This window comes from Stigmatopora nigra, chromosome 2, assembly GCF_051989575.1.
Source record: "Stigmatopora nigra isolate UIUO_SnigA chromosome 2, RoL_Snig_1.1, whole genome shotgun sequence".
Lineage (NCBI taxonomy): Eukaryota > Metazoa > Chordata > Actinopteri > Syngnathiformes > Syngnathidae > Stigmatopora > Stigmatopora nigra.
Window position 1 is genome coordinate 1,729,271 of NC_135509.1, and position 21,617 is coordinate 1,750,887.

Genomic DNA, 21,617 nt, shown 5'->3' on the forward strand with positions numbered 1-21,617 from the left:
CCAGCCCTCGACTACAAAAGACCCCATCTGGCGTCAATACCTTCAGTCCGGTGTCTTCAACTCCCGACTCTTTCCTCCCCCTCTGCTTCAGCCATGCAGCGTCTCACGGCCTCCTGCCTCCTCCTGGCCCTGGCGGCGTCCCTGGCCCACTCGGCCGTCATCATGGACAACGGGGCGCCCATTGCGTGGGCCCACACGGCGGCCCAGGTGACCGACCTGCCGGTGGAGAACGGCATCCTGAACCCCAACCCGTGGAACTTTGTGCATCGGATGAGCTTTTACCGGCTGATGATCGCCGCCACCGATCCCTTCATGGGCTCCATGGGAAGCGGCGCCACAGAAAATCCACTTTGGGGCTTGCCTCTTCAGTTCGGCTGGATGCAGACTTCAGGTTCTGGTTCTTTAGAGAACAGCATTATCTGTAAAATTAAAATGAGTTAAGAATTTTTCCATCCTACCCTTCTTAGGCCGTCTTGCTGACCCAACCGGCGCCACAAATTGCGGGCTGCCCACCGGCGACGCCCTTTGTATCTCACCCATGAGCTGGTGGGGCTGTAAGTATTAGCATTGGTGCATTATTGTCATTCCCAAATATCATTTTAATCTTCTGCTCCTTAGGTGTAAACCACTTTGTGTCCGTCCTGCCATTCCTGTCTGCCGCCCAGCAGGGATTCTTTGGACCTGGAGTCCAGGTATGCGCCATAATGGAAATAAAATGTTGCTAAATAATGCTAATGGTCATTGTCGCTTCAAGTCCTGGTCTTCTTCTGTTTTCTAGGTCCAGATGCAGGCCCCCGCAGGCACAGAAGGCTATTGCACCACCTACGCCGACTGCGCCACGACCTACGGTGACGTGATGGCTAAGTGGGACGCTTTCTTCCAGGTACACGGCTTGTGTCCTACTGGTTGGCATTAGAGGCGGTTCTTACTTGGCGGTTGTGTTTGTGTCAAAGGGCCTGAAGACCGCCGCCGAGTCCGCTCTGCCCGAAAACGAGAAGAAAGATGCCATCCTGGGACTCTACTGGGCGGCGCATATGGGTTCCCTCCATGAGGCCAAAAACTGCAAGGACAAGTAAGTTTTGGGGAGTCAACAAGAAAATCACAATCTACTAGTTGGTGACCTGAGTGAAGCTAATGCTAACTTTTGAAAAGGTAGTAGTGAAGCAGCCATATTGGAAGAGGCAAGCTCCTGCAATGAAGCTGCTTTAGGACTTTAGCGCCACCTTGTGATGTGATGTTGACAAGTAAAAGTTGTGTTTGGCATTCAGGCAGAGCCATTATTCCGACCCCGAGGTGAAATTCGCCTCCAGCTGGCTCAACTCTGCCGAATACGTCTCAGCGGCCTACTTCCAGTCCTCCTTGGACAAGTCCATCTTGTTTCTTACCCCTCTTCCAGGGCGTATCCTGAAGGTTGGAACATGGCCCACCAAATTTAAAAAAAACTCTCTCCATTTTATACATCACAAATGTGTTTTTTCCTGTAAAGGACGGCGATAGCGCACCCAACATAGCCGACTTGAGTCAAGAAGAGAACCACACACTCTCCATCTTCGGATGGATGAAGAGCATGGACACCATTCTGCGTAAGGATAGGGAAATTAGCGCCGGTGGGTACTTTTTTTCGGGGAACCTGATGCATTTTCTTCCATTGTGGTTGCAGTGGGGTCCCTGACGGGGATGTGGCGTAGCTCCATGTGCTCGGTGACCACTCGGGAGAAGGGCAGGGAGATGCTGGAGCAGCTCCTCCTCAATCCCAGCTTCGCCACCAACACGTTCTTGTCCATCATCACAGAAATGACCACTAGCTGCTGAGAAGGACAAAAGCAAAACAAAACAAACCAAAGCCAACCTCGCCAAACTGTTTGTTTGACAGCGACACTCAGGTGCTACTAGCTTAGTTTTCACACACAATTAAAAATGACAAAAAGATGGACGTGTATTGTCATTCATGAGTTGTGGACATCAGTTTTCTGAAAAAAATCAAAACATGTTTTCACATATTGGTTTTATTGCAATTATTTGTCATTTGATGATTATCATTTTGGCAAAGAAAATTCCAGACTTACTTTACAACAGGAATCCTTCAAAATCTATAGAAAATATCCCTTTTTCCCCCTCACTCATAGTCCCACACATTAATTAAAATCGTGGACAAAAATAGATAGACTAACACAATAGAAGAGAATTAATATGGTGAGAGTGAAGGTCACAATGTACTCACATGCTTGCACTCATTATTATTATGATTATCATTTTTTTTATCCTTCCCTCAGCTGGCGGAGTTTGTGGGCCACGTTTTCCAACTCAGACTCGATGGTGGCCAAGTTTTCCACTTCGCCATCCTGGTGACAAAAAACAAAAAACAAAAAAAAAGACTTAAGAGACTTATGTATCCAAATTTAACAAAGCAGGTTTACGCAAATGAACTTCACTACCCTCCAGTGGCACTTTTTTGTAACTACACCTTTACTGTGACTAAAAATTTAATGACTTATTCTATTTAATGTCCCTACAATAACACAATATTAATGAGTATGGGGTCTATTAAATATATCTTTTATGAAATGCAAATGTTTTGAAAATTTAAAATGGATTGCTGGAAAATGAAAGTATAGCTATTATAGAGTCATTTTCAGGGCTGTAAAATGTCAAAGCAAAAAATAACAAATTAAAAAAAGTACCTCCACCTTTCTTGCGGCGCTCCCATCCTCCTCGTCCGGTGTTCTCCGAGCGATCAACTGCAGCTCCTTCTCCTCCGGACTGCGGTTCCTCTTCTTCTTCGTCTTCTTCATCTCTTTATCCCCCGAGTCCTCCTTGGAATGATGGGGGGCTTCATCCTCTACCTCCTCGCTTCTGCTTCTCTTCTTCATCCCATACCCATCTTCTCCTACATGTTCTTCTTCCTCAGCCTCAACAGATCTCTGGTCCTCCTCCTCCTCCTCGTCTTCTTCTTCTTTGGATGCAATTGCCCGCATTCCTTCTGGTCCCCAAATGGGAATAAAAACAAACAGTCAAACACAGGCTCCATTTCTTTTTAGCTTCCACCAATTACCTTTTTTGTTCTTCTCCCGCTTCTCGGCCGCCATCCAAAGCGTGCCGTCGTGTTCTCGCCCGTGTGAGAGGATGGAATGTTCGCCAGGGGGGCCTCCCAGGGAGCTCAGCATGGATCCATCTAGAGGGATACAAAAAAATGGCATTTGTAGCAGTTTATTAGTAATAATAGGCAGTTGTGAAAAGGACAAGGAAGACACTCACCGGGGGGGACGTCATCTGTGTTTTCTAGGGATGGCGTGGCGCCTCCTTCTGGTGGCCAGACCTTCTCCTCACCTGTGTTAGCAAATTATTTGGAGAGTTGATTAGTCATTTATGGCTCATCCGCTTGGATGGAAATTGCTATTTTGCTAATAAATAAATAAAAACTCTTCTATAAGATGATTAAAAATACTAATGAAAGTACCGTGGGTGGCGACATCATGCAGTTCCTTCAGGAAATCGTAGTGACGGAGTAACGACAAAAGACGGTCGTCTTGAATGCATAAACAGAGAAACTCAATGAATCATTTTGTCCCTGTTGGTGACTTTTGATATTTTACCCAGCATGCCCGGCACCAAGCAATCCATTAGCACGATGGAATCGAGCCAAGAAACCACAAGAAGCTGCGAAATAAGGTCACACAGATGGTGACAGTCAGTTATTTATATGTCAAAAAAATGCATACCTGTCCTTAGGGTCTGCAGGCATTGGTCACTAACTGGAAGTGGGCGTGGCCTTGACAGTACATCAGCTAGGGCCTCCACCACACATTTCATCACCTGTAATCAAAGTTATTCAAAATTGTAATTTTGGGTTCTGAAATCTATCCAAAAATGAATTCATTGATCACAAGTAGACGTCTAAAGCATTCAATTCAATAAACTAAGAGTCCACGCTGCCCTCAAGTGGACAATTTATTTAATGCAAGTGCGTTACGTTCATGGTGGCCATATGATTAGGCACACAGGCGCAAATATCGATATCATAAAAGTGGACAGGCATTCCTAACGAAGTAACTTCAACAAATATGAATATGTAGATATTTATAAAACATTTTCTTACCTTGACGTCGTCATCTTCCAGCGCACCGGGAGTCACCGGGATTGGAAAAACTGTAACCACAAAATTGAAATGATCCATTTTTCAATGACAAGATGAAACTAGACATTAAAATGATAATAATGATATTAAACATGAAAGATTCGTCTCACCGCTTTTGATGAGGAGAGTCAGAGTCAGCAATGCAAGCATATTTGAAGAAAAAGAACAAAATATATCCAGTGCCAGACGCTTATTTTAGCTAATTGTCTCACTAAATAATTATTGTTTAATTACGGACGCATTCCGGCGGAGTTTGAATTCATATTTGAAGGTCCTTTGGTGGAGATGGAGCTGGTAGGTGGCCTCCTTCTGCGCCTCTTCGAGAAAATCGTTCACCACGCGACTTTATAATGAAGAGTCTGGAGTGGAAATGACGTCAACCTAGAATAGTGCACCTGCTCGTGCGGCCATCTTGGTCGGGGCAGAAATGCTGAAGATGTCATAATAAACGCAGGTCATATGGGAAATCAATAAAACCCATGTGAAAAGTAAGTGGAAGTTAATTTAAAACAATGAAAAGAGAAAGTGTATTTTTAGGGATATTAAGCACATTTTAAAAGTAATTTCATTAAATAAGAAAAATATTTTCTGTACGCTTTTATCTATTGTTATTATCCCTATAGGATCATTAATGTATATAGTATTTCAATTTTAGTTTGTCTATTTAGTATTTTTGGACAATTTTTTTATGCTTTATGTATATTTATCATCTTCAGGGATTAGAAGGGCTACAATTGATGACGACTTGCTAAACAAATATGCACTAATGAGTCAGATAATGTACTGCAAACATGAATGTGGTGGCCATTTTGGCTCCATTGTTGCGTCCGAGTGTCCCATAACCCTCGTTTGTTCCCCCACAATAAACAAGAGCGGAAAACGTCAACATGGGACCGGACCTTCCCTCATTTTTGTTTTTTTCCGTCTTACTGACAGACAAAAGGCAAGCTGGTCTGTGTTTGCCCGGCGCGAGGCAGCGGCGTCCTTTTGTCTAAATGTGAATAATGTTTTCTTTGAAGCTCATAATAAAATCTTTTATAGACGCCGGTGAGCACACAGAAGGACAATACGGTTGCAGGTGCACCATGTTCACAGAAGCAAAGGGGGAAAAAAGACATTTACGTCATTTAGCTCACATTTGCAGGGGAAAAAAAGTATTATTATGCAAATATGGAGATTCGGTATACTATAATTTTCTGTTTACTTTTATTTCAATTTACACATTTCTTATTTTTAACTGTCTTCAACTAATTATTAACTTTTTGTTAAGGCTATTCTTAAGTTATATATTGTTTTAAAGGTTTATGTATGTTTTTTAAATGTATATTGAGGGGTTAATAAGGTTAAAGTTATTGTATGATTAAAAAAAAGTCGTAGAAATACAGCTGTATATACACAGTCTATTTGTTTTTAAAGAAACAGACATTATGAAAACATATACAAAATATGAAGATCAATTCAAAGCTTATTAATAATATCTTTCCATAAAAGCAGAAAACACTTACTTTAAATTAAGTTGTCAGCAATTAGAAAATAAACCACGCCCCCCGAACGCCACGAGGACCGTTAGGAAGTAGACCACCGTCGTTGGAGGGGCGGGGCGTCGGCTTGGCTGACCAGAGCGAGCTGGGGTGGGTCGAGTGAAGATGTACGGGTGGTCCTGAGGGCAGAATTAAAAAAATATTGACGAGGAATGACATCAAAATGGCGGTTAATTAACATTTTTTTTTTTAGCTTCACCTTGGGTGGACAAACAAGTGATATGGGGTCGGAAAAACTGCTCACCACCGTCTTGCTCCCTTCAGGTTGAAACTGTGGACACAAAAACAGATTGAGAACTGGATTTTCAGTCAAAATGTGACAAAAAAGTGAAGAAAAAATGACGACCATGTTGTTCCAAAGGCCTTTAGCTAACTCCTCGTGGCCTTTAATGGTGAAGTGGAAGCAATCGTGGGTGAAGAAGCTCATGTCGACCTTGCCACTCTGCCGGGGGCGGAAACGAAAGGTCGACGCGAGACGACAAAAGGGGCCAAGCGCTGCCTTACGGGAAGGCGAGGTGGGTCGGCCCGCTTTAAAAAAGGCTGCAGAACCACGGCAAAATCGTCACGGAAGAAGCGATCGGTCAGCAACAGAGTTTCCAGTTTTCTCTGCGGATGACAAAAGGAGATATTTTAAAAACTAAAATTAAACAATTAAAAATACTAAATGAGTACCTGAAACTCCAGATTAACTTCCACCAGCTCCCTTAGCTCGTGGGACCGACTCCCTGGTTCGATCAGACAGGAGCAGAAGGAACTAAATAAAATAAATTGGACTCATTAAAATTGTATTGCAGCACTCAATCAAATGTGCATTTAATTCTGCCACTGACCGCTGAAGAAGACAACCCGGGGTGGGCTTTTGGACCTCCCTGAGGGCTTGCATGGGAAGGATTTGGACCACATTGACGATCATACGAGGAACCTGAAGCGTCCAATAAATAAATTAATAAATTAATAATAAATAAATTAATATGGGCAAACCTCATTGCGAAGCATTTCCAAGGAAACAGCCATGTAGTGAATAAAGTTGTCGGCAGAGAAGAGAGCCTGGAAGACATTGGTGATGGTGACCCAAAATGGCTGCCGTGCTTCCCGGTCCAAAAGGAATTGGACGACAGCAGACCTTGTCTTTGCAGTAGTCGCAGATGTCATTCATCCCCATGAGAATTGTCAGGAGTTTCCAATCTTTCTCAAAATTCAGACCCTGGAAGAAGCAAAAAAAAATAAAAAATTTGAATAAAACGGTCGATTTTCCCCAATTATTTTTTGAACACGAAATTACTTCGTAACTTCGGAGCGTGTCGATTAAATGTCTGGTCTGGTCGGGAAGATTGCTGACAGAAAAGGAAGACAGAGGGATGTTAAAGCAAAGATGGAAGCGAGTTGCCATGGAAACAGAAAAAAAGCCAACGTCCCATACAACGTGTTTTGCCCCGTGACGGCCAAGTTGAGCCCCGTTTCCGCCAACTGGGCTTCCATCCCGTGGATGGTCTTCCCCCGGGCGGCGCCGAGGACTCTGGGATTAAAAAGCTTGAGGATATCTGCCCGCCGCCGAGGGCAAAAACATAGCGTCAAGCTCCGGACGGCGCCCCCCAAAGGCGGCGAGATGCGACTCACTGGGCAAAGTGATGACGTCCTGGTACGAGCCAAAACCGCCGATGCTGCGGGGCGACGGCGGGCCGAAGTCAAATGGCGGTGTTCCGTTTTTTTAGCCGCAAGGTGGCGCTCTTACCTCCAGGAGAGGTGGCGGAATTCAATGGGGATGCCCAGTACGGTGGTGGCGTTGGCGCCGATGGCCGTCTACGCCCGGGACATGCATATGGAAGGGTGAGGGTATGAAACGGGGGGGGGGGGGGGGGGGGGGTTGTGAGGGGTACCCACCGTGAGAGAATCGCCCAAGGCGGCGACCACTTTGATGTCGCCCGCTTTCACCAATTCCACTGTGAGGATACATGGAAATTAGGAGTTAATATATATATGTGGAATGTATAAAAATGATTGACTTACCTGAGGAGGGGGTGGAATGGGAGGGGCTCATGTCAGGGCATTGGAAGGCGGGGTGCTTGAAGCCCACAGGACGAGTTTTTTCAGGAAACTCCTGGAGACGGATCAAGGTGCAGTTCCATAGAGGAGTTCGTTTATTAAGAGTATTTGGAGGCTGTTGTGATTTATTATTTGAGCTGTCAATCAACCAAATGGTCTTTATTTTGGGCGACTTTATTCTATTTTTTTTAGGAAATTTGGTGTTTTCATATCAAGTATAATAAGAGTATGAGGTAAAAATATGAATAATAAAAAGGGATATTGTAAGTATTGAATCACAGCACATTCCAAGTTAAAAAAATCCAAGCTAAACCTCCATTACATTTTCAAGCTAAACAGACAACCATAAAAAAGGCTTGGTACTGCCCAAGTATAATAGAAGAAAAAAGTGAATACATCATGAATTGCTACTAAATGCAATGACAGTACATGAAATCCCAAAGCACCTTATTGAGGGCTTCCTTACTGTAGTGTCGAATTCCTTCTTCGTACTTCCACCACCAGTCGTCGCCTAAGAAACAAAAGATGAGTCAAGCGCCAACTTGAAAAACAACACATTGTACCTACTTTAGCGGCCTTCCAGTACTTTACCTTTGACGCAGCGCGCCACCAGCGCGCACGTTGCCACGGCGACACAAAGCCACCCCATAGTCGTAGTGGCGCCGCGCGACGGGGGGAAAATCAGTCAGTCGCCGGGGCGCCCCCCCCGTTTGGCGTTTTGGCCGGCTCAGCGTTTTGGGGCCGGGGCCCCGCCCAGTCAGGGGGGGGGGGGATTGACGGTCGGGGTCGTCCAATGGGGAAGCTGCTTTTTGAAACGGGCCGAGTAATCGCCGCGTTTGCCGTTTCGTTTTTTTTTTTTGAGTGTTTATGTTTTCAGTGGGATTGACGGGAGTCGGCGTCCGATCAGTTTTGTTGACTAGGATTGGTCGCTGAGGAAAAAAATCATTCTAAATAGATGGCTAACTTTGAAGATCATCTGTTTTATTAATTTATTTATAAAGATAATAAAGATGTTGAAAATGACCATTGTTTCATTTGAAATGATGTTATTTTTAATGTGATGGCATGCGAGTTTGAAGAAAATACGGTGGAATCGGTCCGGCCTGAATAAAAATGTCATGTGTATTGAATGTGATTCAAAAAAATGGAATAGAAAAATGCAAATGTGCATAAATTAAGGTTTTTGTTTTGTTTTTTTAGCACTACTTTCTGATGAGAAACTAAATTAATCTGAACTCAAAGGAAACATGCAAAAACCTCTCTTTCTCCTGGACCTTGTCCTTCTATCGTCTGGCGTTTGCGGCGTCTTTCGCTCCCGACTCGAGGGGTCCCGCACACGTCTTTTTCCCTACCGGGAGTCTTTGGCGACTTTGTTCTTCATTGACCATCTTCTTCCTCGGGCGGGGCCGGCGGAGGGTCGGCGGGGGCTTCGACGGGTGCTTCAGGAGGGGCTTCGGTGGGCGGCACGGGGGGTTGTGGGGGCAACATGATCTGGTGCTGGCGTTGGCGCTGGCGGTAGGCCACGATGGTGCCCAGGAGCAGCGCGATGACGGTCATGAGGTAGAGGTCCCACTCGGGGCCCAGGATTTGGTCCATGTCCACTTGATGGATGGATTCCCTTAGCTGGCCACCAGGTGAGAAAAAAAAATTACATCACATGTGTCAAATTAAAATGAGTATAGAGGTATATTAAATTTCCTGATTTTTCCTCCTTTTAAATCAATAATTGACATTTTTTGAGTACTCACGTTGAATTCCCGCATGTACTGTAGCATGTAGACCAGACCCAGCTTGCACAGAGCGAGGAAAACCGGCACCTGGGCGTCGGGACTGGCTTCTGCCGCCATGTCGTAGAAGCGCTTGGCCAGGTGAATGTCCTGCGTGAGGCCAGTTTAGTCACGGGAGCCCGCTTGGTCGATTGAGCCCGCCTTACCTGCTTGATGCCCAATCCCTTCTCGTGCATGTAACCCAGGTTGAACATGGCCTGGGCGCTGTTCTGCTGCTCCGAAGCCAGCCTGTAGTGGATGATGGCCGTCTCGTAGTCCACGTCGGTGCCGAAACCGTAGAAGTGGTAGTCGCCCAGTTTGATCCTGGCCACCGTGTAACCTGCGAAAAGACCACCGGGTCAAACAGGCGGGCGGGGATGGCAGAAGAAGGAATTTCCCATCCCACCTTGAGCGGCCGCTCTGGTCCAATGGAGCAAAGCCCGGGGGTAGGTTTCGTTATCGTTGAAGATTCTAGCGCCCTCTATTGGGGGAGAAAAGAGGAGTCTCAAATGAAGTCGCCAAGACAAAAAGGTAAAAAGGCAAATAGAGGAACAAAATGGTCGTACTTTGGTCCAGAATGAAGGCCACGTTACTCTGGGCCACTTCGTAGCCCTGCTCGGACAAGAGCAAGTACTGCACCAGCGCCGCATCGCTCTCGCCGTCCTTGAAGCTGCCGTACGCGGTCAGCAGTCGTTCGGACCAGCGGCCGCGCTCGCACATGTTCTTGAACAACTAGCAGAAAAGAGTCCGTCAGTGACGTTAGCATCAACGATGTTAGCTCAAGACGTCCCGCGTCCTACCTCCACGGCTGTGTGACAGGAGCGCATGACGCCGGTCCCCGTGGCGTGCATCTGCGCCAGGTTGTAGAAGGCCAAGATGTGACCGGCCTGCGAGGCCAGGTTGAAGAACTTGAGTGCTTGTTTGTAGTCGCGTTTCACCCCCATTCCATCTACAGCGGGCCATTTTGAATCAGCTCAAAAGATGGCATCCCATTTTCAATATCAACTAGTTTGCCACTTACTGTAGTACATGGTGCCGAGCTGCAACTGGCCGTCCACCCAACCCTGTTCGGCTGCCTTCTGAAAGAACTTCAATGCCAGCTCGTAGTTCTAAAAAAAATAAAAACATGTTCAGGTCATGTGCATGAAGATCATATTAGAATTGATGTCATTTACCACTGGGACGCCTCTTCCGTAAAGGTATGCCATTCCCAGGCCACTCTGGCCAACTGGATTTCCCTAGATGAAAAAGTGAAAAGCAAAATAGATAGTGAGCAAAAGGGAAAAAAAAGTTAATGTCTAAAAGTGTGATTCTGACCAGGTCTGAGGCTTTTTTAAAGTATACCAGGGCCGTTTCGTTGTTCTGAGGCAGATAATCGCTGCCTTCACTGAACATCTGAAAGTAAAAAAAAAAAAAAAAATTGTGGGAAAATTAAGTAAATGGAGAACCCACGGGTAGTTCCACAACAGTCCACAGGGTGGCAGTAATACACTCACCTTGCCCAGAAAAGCCATGGCATGTGTATTTCCTGCATTGGCAGCCTGGTTGAAGTAGTCATAAGCCCTCTGATGGACAGCAAACGGCAATATTATTCATAACGAAGACCCTGAAAAAATAAATTATGATCCCTTACCTGGTGGTTCTGCTCAACGCCACGTCCTCCATGCAGGTGGAGCTGACCCAGTCCCACCTGACCAAAGCATCAAAGATTAAAAAAATTACATTTAAATTGGCAATCGGAGGAACAATGCTTCGAACCTGCGCTTGAACGTCTCCCTTCTCGGCAAGAAACTGGTAGTATTGAATGAGGTCCTCCTCCAGCATGCCACTGGTCGACCCTGGGTTCTCCAACTCATCCAGGAGTCGGATTTTCTGCACGGCCGAGCCCCCCGTCAGAGACACGTCGCTAGCCACTGAAAAAAAAAAGACATTTTAAACCCCAGTCCAGAGTGGACAATGTTTATAGTTTCTCTCACCCTGGTTGGCCACCAGTTTGTAGTGGGTCAATGCCGACTCGCAGCTTTGGGGGACGCCCACGCCGCCCCAGTATCTGTAGCCCTGAAGGAGATACATATCATTTAAAGCCTGGTGGGTTTAAAAATGGCGAGGGAAAACTGACCAAAATCATGCGAGCGATCAAGTTGCCTCCCAGGGCGCCAAAAGTGTAGTAGACCAAAGCCTGAAAGTAAACAAAGTATATATAAAAGTTATAATCCTAAAAGAATACCCAATATGAAAATAGATGAATACATACCTTAGCTTGACTTGAGTTGACTCCAAGTCCCGCAGCGTATAAAAATCCAAGAGCCTGTCGGAAAATCATCACGTAAAAACACAAAAATATAACTATCATGTATTTTTTCATCTCCAAAACTACCGTCTGCGCTTTGGGCGAACCCTCCACGGCGAGCTTCTCGAACATGTCCCTGGCCCGGCTGACATTTTGGCTCAAATAATCCCCGAACAACATGGCGTAGGCCACCTTCTCCATGGCGCGCTGGTGTCCCCCCTCGGCGACTTTCAGCAACTTCTCGTACAGCCTGAATGGAGGACGTCGCTGGCCAATTAGAAGACAGTGGATAACAGAGCCAAAATGGCCACTTACGCTTTCCTCTGGCTCTTCCTGGTAGTGCTGTTCAGCATCTGCAAGAAGTTCTGGTACTCTTCTTCCGCATCCTCCGCATCCATCCTCAGCCGCGCCTCCTCCTCAGCTTTGAGGAACAAGCCAAAGTTTTATTTTTGTTATTTTTTTTAAATAGCACTTTTGGCAGTGCTATTTTTGAGACTTACTTTCGCAGAAACCCCATTTTTTATCCCAGTCGTAGTTATACGTGGTGGCGCACCAAAATCGTCCGTCCCCTCGACCGTTGGTGGTGCAGTCTGAATATTCTTTGTTTTGGAAGAGGAAGGGGAAGATGCAGGGCTCGCCGTCAGCAGTGCCGCCATTCACAATGGGAACTAAAAAATAAAATTAAAAAAAAAAAACAAGCAAAAATAATACTAAATACAGTAATAAGAAGTCACTGTGTGGGAGGGCTCTTTAAATTTTGTCTAATCCATAATATATACTTTTGTAACCATTTTGTGCGATAAAATAGGAGGCACAGGTGCGCAGTGTTTGTTATTTCTCAGGGGAGTGTCAAGGCTGGTAGAGTCATGAGTCAGCAAAAGTAGACTGAGCTCATTCTTGCATGTTATTACAAAGTTGACAGATGCTATGCATGCTGGGAGAATTTTTCTCTCAAGTGTTTTGCACTAAAGTATCGTCTTACCTTCTTTAGGTTTCTCTACTTTTACATATTGCTCTGGCAGGTCTTCTTTTATTTCTCCTGGCAGAAGGTCTGGTGTTTGCTTCTCTTCTTGTGATGCATCGGGAGGCTCAGTTGAGGAAATGGCTTCAACAATTTTGGAATTCAAACGGATGTCGTCTTCCTCCGATTCGGGGTCGTGATATGACTGGAAAGGAAAAGGACATTGGCAATCTTTTGACTCTGTTTTCACAATTTCAATGCCTCATTGCATGTACACTTTTCAGATATGTTATGGAGGCTTTTTTAATGTGGTGGGTCTCATTTATCAAGCCACCATGCTAAAATTCTTACCTTTAACTCTTGTCCGTCATTCCCATTCGTCTCCTCATCTGAAAAACACCAACAAGTCCATTTAAAGAGCTTTACCCCAAAACAGTACATGTCTAGTCCAGTATGCCATATCCCAATACAAGCACAGCATGTAATTAAACCACAATAAAGTATTTATTTGCATACTTACCAGCTGTTACTGGGCAGGTGAAGACCACCAGGAGGAAAAAGGTGCAAATTAGCGAGGCTCTCGCCATAGCAAGCCGCTAGCTGGTGCTTCTTCTGTCCCCGTACATTCAGCAAGAATTACGTCACGTTACAAGTGACGCAATTTAGTCGAGCCAAGTGTGGCGTGAAAGCCGTGCAGCCCACACTCGCCCTGAAGACTTAATAAGTCCCAAGTGTTATAAATGTAGATCGCTCGTAGCTGTCAAATATGCTAACAAGGCTAAACAGACTATGGTTGAATAGACGTCCGCCGGCTTTAATCGTTCAATAAAGACGTAGGAAAGCAGCAACGCGTGACACAGTAAAGGAACAAAATAGTTTACCAACTGTCATTATTTCTAATATTTACCTTAAATAGCGAGTAGCTACAGGACGAACAGAACGTTTTAGTAGAGCAATAGGACTTGAGTACTAAGCTGTGTTACTACTTGCTTTTCCGGTTGTCCCCATTCGGCCAATCAATGCACGCCCAGCATCTACGGGGGTTCGCAGTTTTGACGAATCACTGCGCAATATGTGTCGTTGTAGCCAGTCAGCGGCTGTCAGTGTTTGAGAAGCCAATCGGGTGCATACACAGTTATAGTTTTAGCATGGGCGGGTCCATTATACAAAAACAAGCTGACGAAATGTTAATATTAGTTATCAACTTTAATTGCGCTTGAGCAGTGGTCTAAGAGTTATTCTACGAGCGTATTGTTTTCCAATATTCTCGAGTGACATGTTAAAGAGTTACCAAGATAATACATTTTAAAATACTTACGGGAGCTGAAGAAATAAGTAAATAACATAGCACGCAATTTATGATGTCACTCTGAAAAGGTAACATTATCAGATACATGTCACAACTCAAAGTTACCACAGGAGGGCGACAACGCCTCTGCAACTGGGCATTCTTTTTACTCGTTCGCTGGCATTAACGAGGGATAGGCAATATTTGAATTCAGTTGGCTAGCAGTAATATATTTAAAAACATACATAACAAGGCGGAGTAGTTATTTAAAATGTATATTTACATGCAGTCAGAGTGGTCATGGGAAAATCAAGATCAGTCATGGTATTGATTCGAAATCCTAAAAAGAAAAAGGCATTATTCCATCATTTAAAACATGTTATAAAGGAGCATGCTATTAAAACTATACACAATCCCCCCAAAATTGCACTGTGATACACAAGGAAGGCTGCATATCAAGTAACAAAACACAGGATTAGATATTGGAGGATAAAATAATTTGTCAAGACCCACCTCTCTCTTTTTTTTTTTTTACAGCTCACCGCTAACTGGTTTGCGCAGGTCATGGCTTCACATCTTTACGGAGATCATTCACGTAGTTAGTGGTTACATTTTCGCTTAAATAGAAGCATTTCACAGGTTATGTTAGCATATGGACATTTTTCTTAATATAAACGAATATGATAGGAACACTTTGGGTGGTTTAAAGGCCGTAACGTCGAGTTTTTCTGTGTCACTGTGCCGTTTTGATGACCCACTCGGCTGCAGGGTTTAGCTGAAAAAGGTCCTTCATGAAGGTTTCCCCATCCAGACATCGCTCCTCTGCGGACGGATGCTAGTGAGAACTCGAAAAAAAAAGATGGTACGAGATTCCTGGGACTTACTGATGTTTCCGCCAATCTCGTAGAGGCGCAGGTCTTCTCTCTTGGCTGCCATGGAACTAGTAAGGAAAAAGAAATGTCAGAGCGTGGTTGATCCAAAATGGCGTGTCTGGTGGAGTAGCAACCTGTCCTGGCTGAGAAAGCGTGTGAGGACTTCAGATGCCTGGAGGTCTTCGGTTAGCTGCAAGGCCATGGATACTTTGCTAAGCTGTGGCGCGTGGACGCGGATGAAGCCTTGAGAGGTTTCCTGCTTGGGAATAACCCAAATGGAAGGTATTTTGATGTTTTTAACCGCCATTTTGGGTCAGTTTAGAAGGTCAAAAAGAGAGAATGTTATTTTAGCTACCTCGGGAAGTGGTCTGTCGGGCAATTTGTCCGCGGTGATCTTCTTCAGCAACTTTCTCATGGCTCGCTCTTTGTTCTGCTTGCGTTGGCTCTCCGTGTTTTGCTGCCGGACCTGCGTCAGGATGAACTTGGGCACCTGCCACGTGAATGGAAAAAGGCCCCGTCAGGGAATAGGACCGATGTGGAGAAGTTGGCGTGCTTACCGTCCACAGGAGGTTCTGGTATCGGATGAGTAGCCGCACGATGTTGGCCGTGCCGGTGGCCATGGACAGCTCTTGCTGTTCCGTGACCTTTGAGCGGCAGCCCTTGAACATGAAGATGTTGGGCGCCATGACGACCGACACGTTGTTCAGGGTCATTTTGTTCTTGGCCTGGTGCTCGATCACACGATGGAAGAACTCTGTCAAGGCCTGTTTAAGGGAAAATAAAAAAATGATGCTTTAGCTTTTATTTTATTTTTACATTGTGAATTTGATTTTTACCTTTAAACTATCCCGATTGGCTTCGGGTAACAAGAGGACCAGTAGGTTCAAAGCCTGCAACTGCTGCTTCTTGGTAGGCAGCTCTTGAAATGTTGACATAGTATACATTGTGGTAGTTAGCAAAAGAAGAGCATTTATTTTGAAAAAAGAAATAAATCGACAGCCTAATAATAGCTGCCAAATGATTGTCTATGGTCGTCAATGGAGTATTTGTGCTGTGTAAAAAAGGCTGTCGCTAAGCTTTTCTAACATAGTAGAAAAAGTACAAACATTTTTATGTCTGTCATGCATTATTAAAAAAAATAATAAATTCCATTACTGTTGACGGAGACAAAGGCGTTGAGGTACTCGACGGTGAGCAGGGGGTGCGGCAGCTCCCTGATGAACAGCTTCAGGAGGTTGGCGGCGTCATGCTGCTTTAGCTGTTGCCACGGAAACGTGCCGTCATAGAAGCGGGACTCCAGCTCCTGGCACAGAGCCTAAGAGTGGGAAAAGCGGGGGGCATGAGTGGACTTTTTTATTCTATGTTGGCTAAAATGGAAAAGACGCTTTTCTACCTTGACTCTAGTGGCGGCGCCGGAGATCCTGAGCAGGCCTTCCGTGTCCAGTCCTTCTTCTTCAATGTGACTGATGAGCTAAAGAGGGGACAACATAGAATGACCGAGTCAGCGACATCAACTTTTCCAATATATTTGGCTTGATAATTACTGTCATTATTATGTTAAGGAAGCATGCTAACCCTCTGTAGGATGATAGGCACTTTGGTCCCAGGGGCCCTTCTTTGATCCTGATCCAGTAATGTGACCAGTGGAACCCCAAATAGACCGCTTTCTAGGAAAGAGGAATCCAAGTGGGAGGTGATGATATTGGTGAATTGGTTGGTTGGTACCTTTGGTTTTGAGTTTGACTGCCTTTTGTTGCTTGAGGTCGATGGCGGCGGTGTCAAAAAGAGCCGTCATCTCCACCAGGGCCAGCCGACGGACCTGTTGCAGAGAGGTCGGAGGGTAAAATAGTGATGTGGATTCTGTTTAAATGCGCTCCATTTTTGGGAGGTACCTTTTTCATGTCTGGTGAGGACAAATGGCCAACTCTGGTTTGCCCAGTTTTATCTTTCAGGAGCTTGAAGTTCTGCAAAAAGAAAAGCAGTCAATCCAAATTCGAAATTCTTTTTTTTAAAATTAAAATTTAACCCTCATAAAATAGTCTACCTTCAATATGATGTATTATTATTGTTTTGTTAATGAACTTTTCGTAATTCATCTGCAATACCCTCTGCCACCACCGGAGGGCACTTTTGAGTTCAAATATGACACACTTTTCACAAGTTTTGATACGATCAAGCAGTCTTCAAAGCACTTGTCTCACCGGTAACTTATCATCCGGCGAGTTGGGGCCGGTTTGAAAAGCGAGGAGAGGTCGCTCTTCCCTGTAAGTGAGCGCCTGCTCCGAAAAGGCCACGTCCACGTTCATCACCGTCTCCGCTTCTGTCGACAACGGGACATTTCAAGCACATTTTAGGCACACGTGTCTCATTTCAGATGTTTAGCTAACAAGTTGGAGTGGCTCAGAAAGCTTTTGAATGACCCCCCCTCCCGTTAAAAGCCGTTACATCAAGGCCGAGTGAGTGGAAGGGAGGATTTATGTATGGGTGGAACATTTGAGTGTGTAGCTGAGTAATGACGCTAATGCATTAGTGCGTTGTTACCGGCTGAGCTGGCGTCGCTTGGGGGGCTCTCGCTCCGTTCTTGGACCTCATGTGGCTCTTTGTTCTGTTAAAAGACGACATTTACAACTTTTAGAGACATTGGGGGGTGATAGAGTGGAGTCATTCATTTTGAGAAAAGCTTTTACGGATGGAACACAAACTGCTAATTCAGCTAAGCTAAATAATGATACATTAATTGTTCTCAATACAATTGAGGCGCCACAGGGATCAATTCCGAGTCCCATTTATTTTATTTTTTTTAACTGACCTTTTCGGGCGGTCGAAATATATCCCGCACATCGGGCAATTGCTGACGATTCCGCCTCCTCAGCGTCTGCTGTAACGTGGTCAAACGTCGCTCCACCGCCGCCGCTTGCGCTCGGGTCAGCGTGGACAAAAAGGCGGCGTTGTCTTCTTCCTGGAGACAAACAGTGTGTCTTAATTGGCATGTCATTATAATTCATTTGTGACGACAATGGGTGGAAACCTGCTCCTGGTCGGCTGCTATGGAACCGTCAAAAAGCCTGGCTAGGCCCGCCTCCGTCAGCCAGGCTTCTTCCTGCTCGCCTTCTGAAAAAAAGAGAGCATCATTTGACCAGAGGTGGTAAGAGGAAGTAAGAACTTGTTTGCTCAAGGGCACAAGGAAGCTTAAAATAGTTGGAGGCATCCTACCATCAGGAGGTTTCAATTGTTCCTCTTCCTCATTGGCTCCTTCGTGCCCCGCCTTGTCCACAGAGCAAGTGATGTTCTCCACCTCCTTCCAGTAGTCGTCCATCTCCAACTCATCCAAAGAATCCTGAGCAAAACAACCAGCATGCATGTCTTGGGGATTTGTGAGGAAAGCTGAGTACCCGGAGAAAACCCACGCAAACTCATAGTGCAGACCGACCTGGGATCGAACCCACGACCCCAGAACTGCGAGACGTGAGAGCAAAAATTTTTTCCTTTTGCGTACCTGAGAGTTGCAACGCTGACACGAAGGTGGCGCCGGAGATGCGCTACCCGAATCGGAGCAGACGGAAACCCGGCCACGCTGGTTTTCCACGGCGGGGGGCGGCGGCGCATTGCGGTTCTGCTGGACGCTGTAGTGTCCCGTCCTCCGGCTGCCAGAGACAAATTGAGAAGAAAGAAAAAAAATCAGCACGTGAGCAAACAGTGAGAGTTAATGATTGAACCCGATTAAAAGCCACGCTCACCTTGGGCGTTCCCAAGAAAATGACATACGACAGCGTTATAAATTGTACGTTGAAATATGAAACATTTTTGGGTGGTGAATTTAAATGAATAAATTGACAAAAAAAGTCAATGTGACAAATTATGGCAGTCAAACTTTTGTATTTTTTTCCCATTCATTTGCACATAATTTTGCAAAAACAAAAGAGGCTGTTCTTGCAAGGAAGGAACATTGCGCCCTTGTCATTTTTATGACGCAGCGGGGACACGTTGCGCCATCGCCAATGCTTTGTCTCACTTTTGATCACCCGCGCGCACGGGCAGCTGCAAACGGGAAGTGAAGCTTGACACTTACTCCAGTGCACGTCTAGGCTCGAGGGTACCTTGGCAGCAAATTAACATGTTACGCCTTATAGTGCAGAAAATACACCAGCTGAGAAAGCAGGCTGGAGGAATAATTTAAATATTTACAAAAAATGAAAATAAATATTTGGGGAATTGGGCCATTACAATCTGACCTGGTTATGGCGATGACGTCATTTCCTATGGAAGGAAAACTCATGGCATGTTAATTCAATGTTTTTTTTTAGTCCATGGAAGTGGATAGCATTTCCTTGGGACAGCTGCAATTTTCTGCCGAGCAAGAAGAGACAATGAATGTGAAAATAGGACGCACAAACATGCGTGTGGCCAGCGCACACACTTTGTTGTGGGAAGCCACACAAAGGCTGCAATGTGATGCCATGTTTTTTTTTTCCTGCTTTGTGGGGGCGGTCTGGTCATCTGAAACAAATGCAACAATACTAGAGCTAGCATGGTTTTATTGTTGTTTTGTTCAAACATTCAAATGTGGTCAAGTTATCACTAGCCATTTTTGGGGGGTTAAAGTCAATCTATTTTTATTTTTAGACATTTGGGATGATCCAATTAAGTTAAATTTATCGGTGTCTATTTTACAAGTGACTATTTTGGGTCCTTTAACAAAAAAACACGTGTTCCTCATCATGTGACAGTGACAATAGGAAGATAGAAAAAGCAGAAGACATTCAAGGCAGACTGGTATTGATCAGCAAATGTTTTTTGAGGAATTGTGACGTTTCTTTAAGGCTATTTTGTTTTGGAATGACAACATATGTCACACATCTACAGCGGGGTTGTTACTCATTTAACAGCTTGACACGCGACCTTGGACCCGGACTGCTTGAGATTGGATTGGACGTCCATTGCTGTTCTGAATGGGTTAAAATAATGTTTAAATTCCTGTCAGCTTAACTTTTCATTTGTACTTATTTCTACCCCCAAAAACATGTTGGGCATCCCTCCTTGCACTGAGCAGATAAACTGGTGTAAACCCTGAATCAGTAAGTTTGGGTCCATGACATTGACGGCAATAGACGTCTAAACTATTTGAACCTGGCAACCCAGTTTAAACGAATTGGACGTCTTATGACGTCATACATTTCCCTCCCAAAAATGCACATCCCGAGGCTATAAACAACTTTGAACACATTACTGCAGTCAAACTGATACTGAATGGGGCAACACAAGTCAGAATGGGGGTGCTTAAGTTTTAGAAGTATGATTTTAGCCGGCGGGATTCCCACCTGGCTGCTTGGGGGTCTTGCTCCAGACCTGTAGGGCACCCAACGGCCAGTCCAGGTTGCGACAAGAGTTCGGCGTTGCTGTGGTAACCCGTCAAGACCACTCCCTGGGCCTCCTGCTGCCGACTCATATTTCACCCCGCTGCCGCCTTTCGTTTCTATTTGAAGGACAATGTGGCGTCCACGCGGCGCTCCATTGCGAGTGTACGCCGCTGGTTGCTAGACGCTACCGACTCATGGTGCAACTTTTTTCCTGCCTTGAACGTCTTCCGCTAGAATTCAAGTGTGTCGTCGCGACGTGGGTGTGATCAGTGACGGCATAGCAAAGCGCGATTGGTTGGGAGGACAGGGGACATGTTTCAAGTCGCGACGACCCCTAGAGTCCAAGACTGGTAATGATGCTAAAAGTAACGCACGCCTTTTTTACTTTACGAACAGTCAGTAAAAATAATATAATGGGTTGTTTTGTCAAATAATTAAATAATAGCTGGGTAATTGAGAATGTAATCGATAAATATATATTTTTGTAGTTTTGCCACTTTTCCGCTGGAGTTAACTTCCTTATTTAACATTTTGACCAATGAATGATCAGGGAGAGCATATGATGTGTTTAGTGACGCATTTAAGTGTAGGATTTCTCTACATTAAAAAATCATTTCAAATATATATGTACTACATACTGTACTTTTTAAGAATATCGTTTAATTAACACTTATTACATATTTCCAAATAATTCAACATTAATATTTTTCTTTATTTTAATTAATTGAGCATCTTAACAGTCAATATTTTCTGCTAACTTTACCGTGTACTTAAAATAAATCAAATTGTTATTCCTCAATTCCTCGGAAAATCTTTAGGAGGCGAAAATACAAAATCTAGTGTACCTAAAAACGCCTTGCGATGCTCACAGCCATATTAGGTAACGAGTGACGAAATGGACCCCAATTTTTAAACACATTTTTCCATTTGTCAGCTAACCAAAAGTGCGTACTTGAATGTTACTTAAGAAACAATTCTAATGCGGATCCAGGTAGAACAAAAGTATTTCTTACCTGAGGTGAAGGTAGAAAGCCAGTTTGGGGACCATGTTATGTCCAAGCGTGCCGTCTTCCTCGCCACGGGCGACCTTCTCACCATGTGCTCGGGGATGATGTCAACACACACACACACACACATTGACACACATACACACACACAGGGAGGCAAGTCGATTAGCCAAAGAGGTCAATCAGATTGTCCCGCTTCTTGCCCCTCCCCCTTTTTCCGATCCTGTGCCATCCTTCCTTTCAACTTACCACTCATCGCTGTCTTCCATCTTTATGTAGCCATTAAGAAGCAGGCTAAGTGGTGGGGAAGTGCACAGAGTTGATAGCAAAAGCTAGCGTAACCAAAATAAGACGTGA

General features: G+C 44.9%; 5 protein-coding genes across 10 annotated transcripts; 1 reads left to right on the top strand and 4 right to left on the bottom strand.

The window, feature by feature from the left end:
• The first annotated feature begins 15 nt into the window (after positions 1-15).
• Positions 16-1,933, top strand: leg1.1 (liver-enriched gene 1, tandem duplicate 1). Its single transcript, XM_077710345.1, has 8 exons — positions 16-391; positions 468-554; positions 619-692; positions 779-883; positions 954-1,072; positions 1,269-1,410; positions 1,487-1,583; positions 1,661-1,933. Exons 1-8 carry the CDS (start codon positions 94-96, stop codon positions 1,810-1,812), a joined length of 1,074 nt encoding a protein of 357 aa, XP_077566471.1. The 5' UTR covers positions 16-93; the 3' UTR covers positions 1,813-1,933.
• On the bottom strand, positions 1,773-4,462 carry chga (chromogranin A). Of its 3 annotated transcripts, none has more exons than XM_077710350.1 (8): positions 4,246-4,462; positions 4,097-4,146; positions 3,720-3,813; positions 3,458-3,526; positions 3,256-3,327; positions 3,053-3,172; positions 2,688-2,980; positions 1,773-2,342 (listed from the first exon to the last, which is right to left on the bottom strand). In XM_077710350.1, exons 1-8 carry the CDS (start codon positions 4,283-4,285, stop codon positions 2,259-2,261), a joined length of 822 nt encoding a protein of 273 aa, XP_077566476.1. In that variant the 5' UTR covers positions 4,286-4,462; the 3' UTR covers positions 1,773-2,258. The 3 variants fall into 3 exon arrangements, with proteins under 3 accessions (XP_077566476.1, XP_077566475.1, XP_077566474.1); XM_077710349.1 differs by having other exon boundaries at positions 2,682-2,977; positions 4,246-4,461; XM_077710348.1 differs by having other exon boundaries at positions 2,682-2,980; positions 4,246-4,460.
• A 261-nt stretch (positions 4,463-4,723) lies between these two features.
• On the bottom strand, positions 4,724-8,432 carry LOC144183596 (phospholipase B1, membrane-associated). Of its 2 annotated transcripts, none has more exons than XM_077710343.1 (16): positions 8,311-8,432; positions 8,166-8,230; positions 7,684-7,774; positions 7,558-7,616; positions 7,409-7,476; positions 7,294-7,337; positions 7,097-7,217; positions 6,959-7,010; positions 6,800-6,880; positions 6,658-6,723; positions 6,507-6,598; positions 6,349-6,430; positions 6,181-6,282; positions 6,023-6,118; positions 5,876-5,947; positions 4,724-5,795 (listed from the first exon to the last, which is right to left on the bottom strand). In XM_077710343.1, exons 1-16 carry the CDS (start codon positions 8,366-8,368, stop codon positions 5,655-5,657), a joined length of 1,290 nt encoding a protein of 429 aa, XP_077566469.1. In that variant the 5' UTR covers positions 8,369-8,432; the 3' UTR covers positions 4,724-5,654. The 2 variants fall into 2 exon arrangements, with proteins under 2 accessions (XP_077566469.1, XP_077566470.1); XM_077710344.1 differs by having other exon boundaries at positions 8,287-8,369.
• A 247-nt stretch (positions 8,433-8,679) lies between these two features.
• Positions 8,680-13,789, bottom strand: sel1l (SEL1L adaptor subunit of SYVN1 ubiquitin ligase). The gene is made up of 22 exons (XM_077740511.1): positions 13,644-13,789; positions 13,257-13,452; positions 13,088-13,125; positions 12,758-12,941; positions 12,276-12,443; positions 12,091-12,196; positions 11,863-12,025; positions 11,740-11,793; positions 11,605-11,664; positions 11,462-11,543; positions 11,244-11,398; positions 11,119-11,175; positions 10,982-11,050; positions 10,803-10,880; positions 10,661-10,723; positions 10,507-10,594; positions 10,286-10,434; positions 10,052-10,217; positions 9,892-9,966; positions 9,653-9,825; positions 9,468-9,596; positions 8,680-9,342 (listed from the first exon to the last, which is right to left on the bottom strand). Exons 2-22 carry the CDS (start codon positions 13,321-13,323, stop codon positions 9,097-9,099), a joined length of 2,370 nt encoding a protein of 789 aa, XP_077596637.1. The 5' UTR covers positions 13,324-13,452; positions 13,644-13,789; the 3' UTR covers positions 8,680-9,096.
• Positions 13,790-14,283: 494 nt separating this feature from the next.
• arhgap18 (Rho GTPase activating protein 18) lies at positions 14,284-21,427 on the bottom strand. Of its 3 annotated transcripts, none has more exons than XM_077740542.1 (18): positions 21,267-21,427; positions 18,393-18,540; positions 18,110-18,233; positions 17,925-18,007; positions 17,706-17,855; positions 17,438-17,501; positions 17,098-17,216; positions 16,789-16,860; positions 16,622-16,715; positions 16,472-16,563; positions 16,290-16,367; positions 16,052-16,211; positions 15,733-15,815; positions 15,454-15,660; positions 15,252-15,386; positions 15,031-15,155; positions 14,909-14,964; positions 14,284-14,846 (listed from the first exon to the last, which is right to left on the bottom strand). In XM_077740542.1, the coding sequence occupies exons 1-18, from the start codon at positions 21,299-21,301 to the stop codon at positions 14,758-14,760; spliced, it is 1,914 nt and encodes a 637-aa protein (XP_077596668.1). In that variant the 5' UTR covers positions 21,302-21,427; the 3' UTR covers positions 14,284-14,757. The 3 variants fall into 3 exon arrangements, with proteins under 3 accessions (XP_077596668.1, XP_077596649.1, XP_077596658.1); XM_077740523.1 differs by lacking the exon at positions 21,267-21,427 and adding an exon at positions 20,215-21,211; XM_077740532.1 differs by lacking the exon at positions 21,267-21,427 and adding an exon at positions 20,215-21,209 and having other exon boundaries at positions 15,031-15,152.
• Between the last annotated feature and the right edge of the window lie 190 nt (positions 21,428-21,617).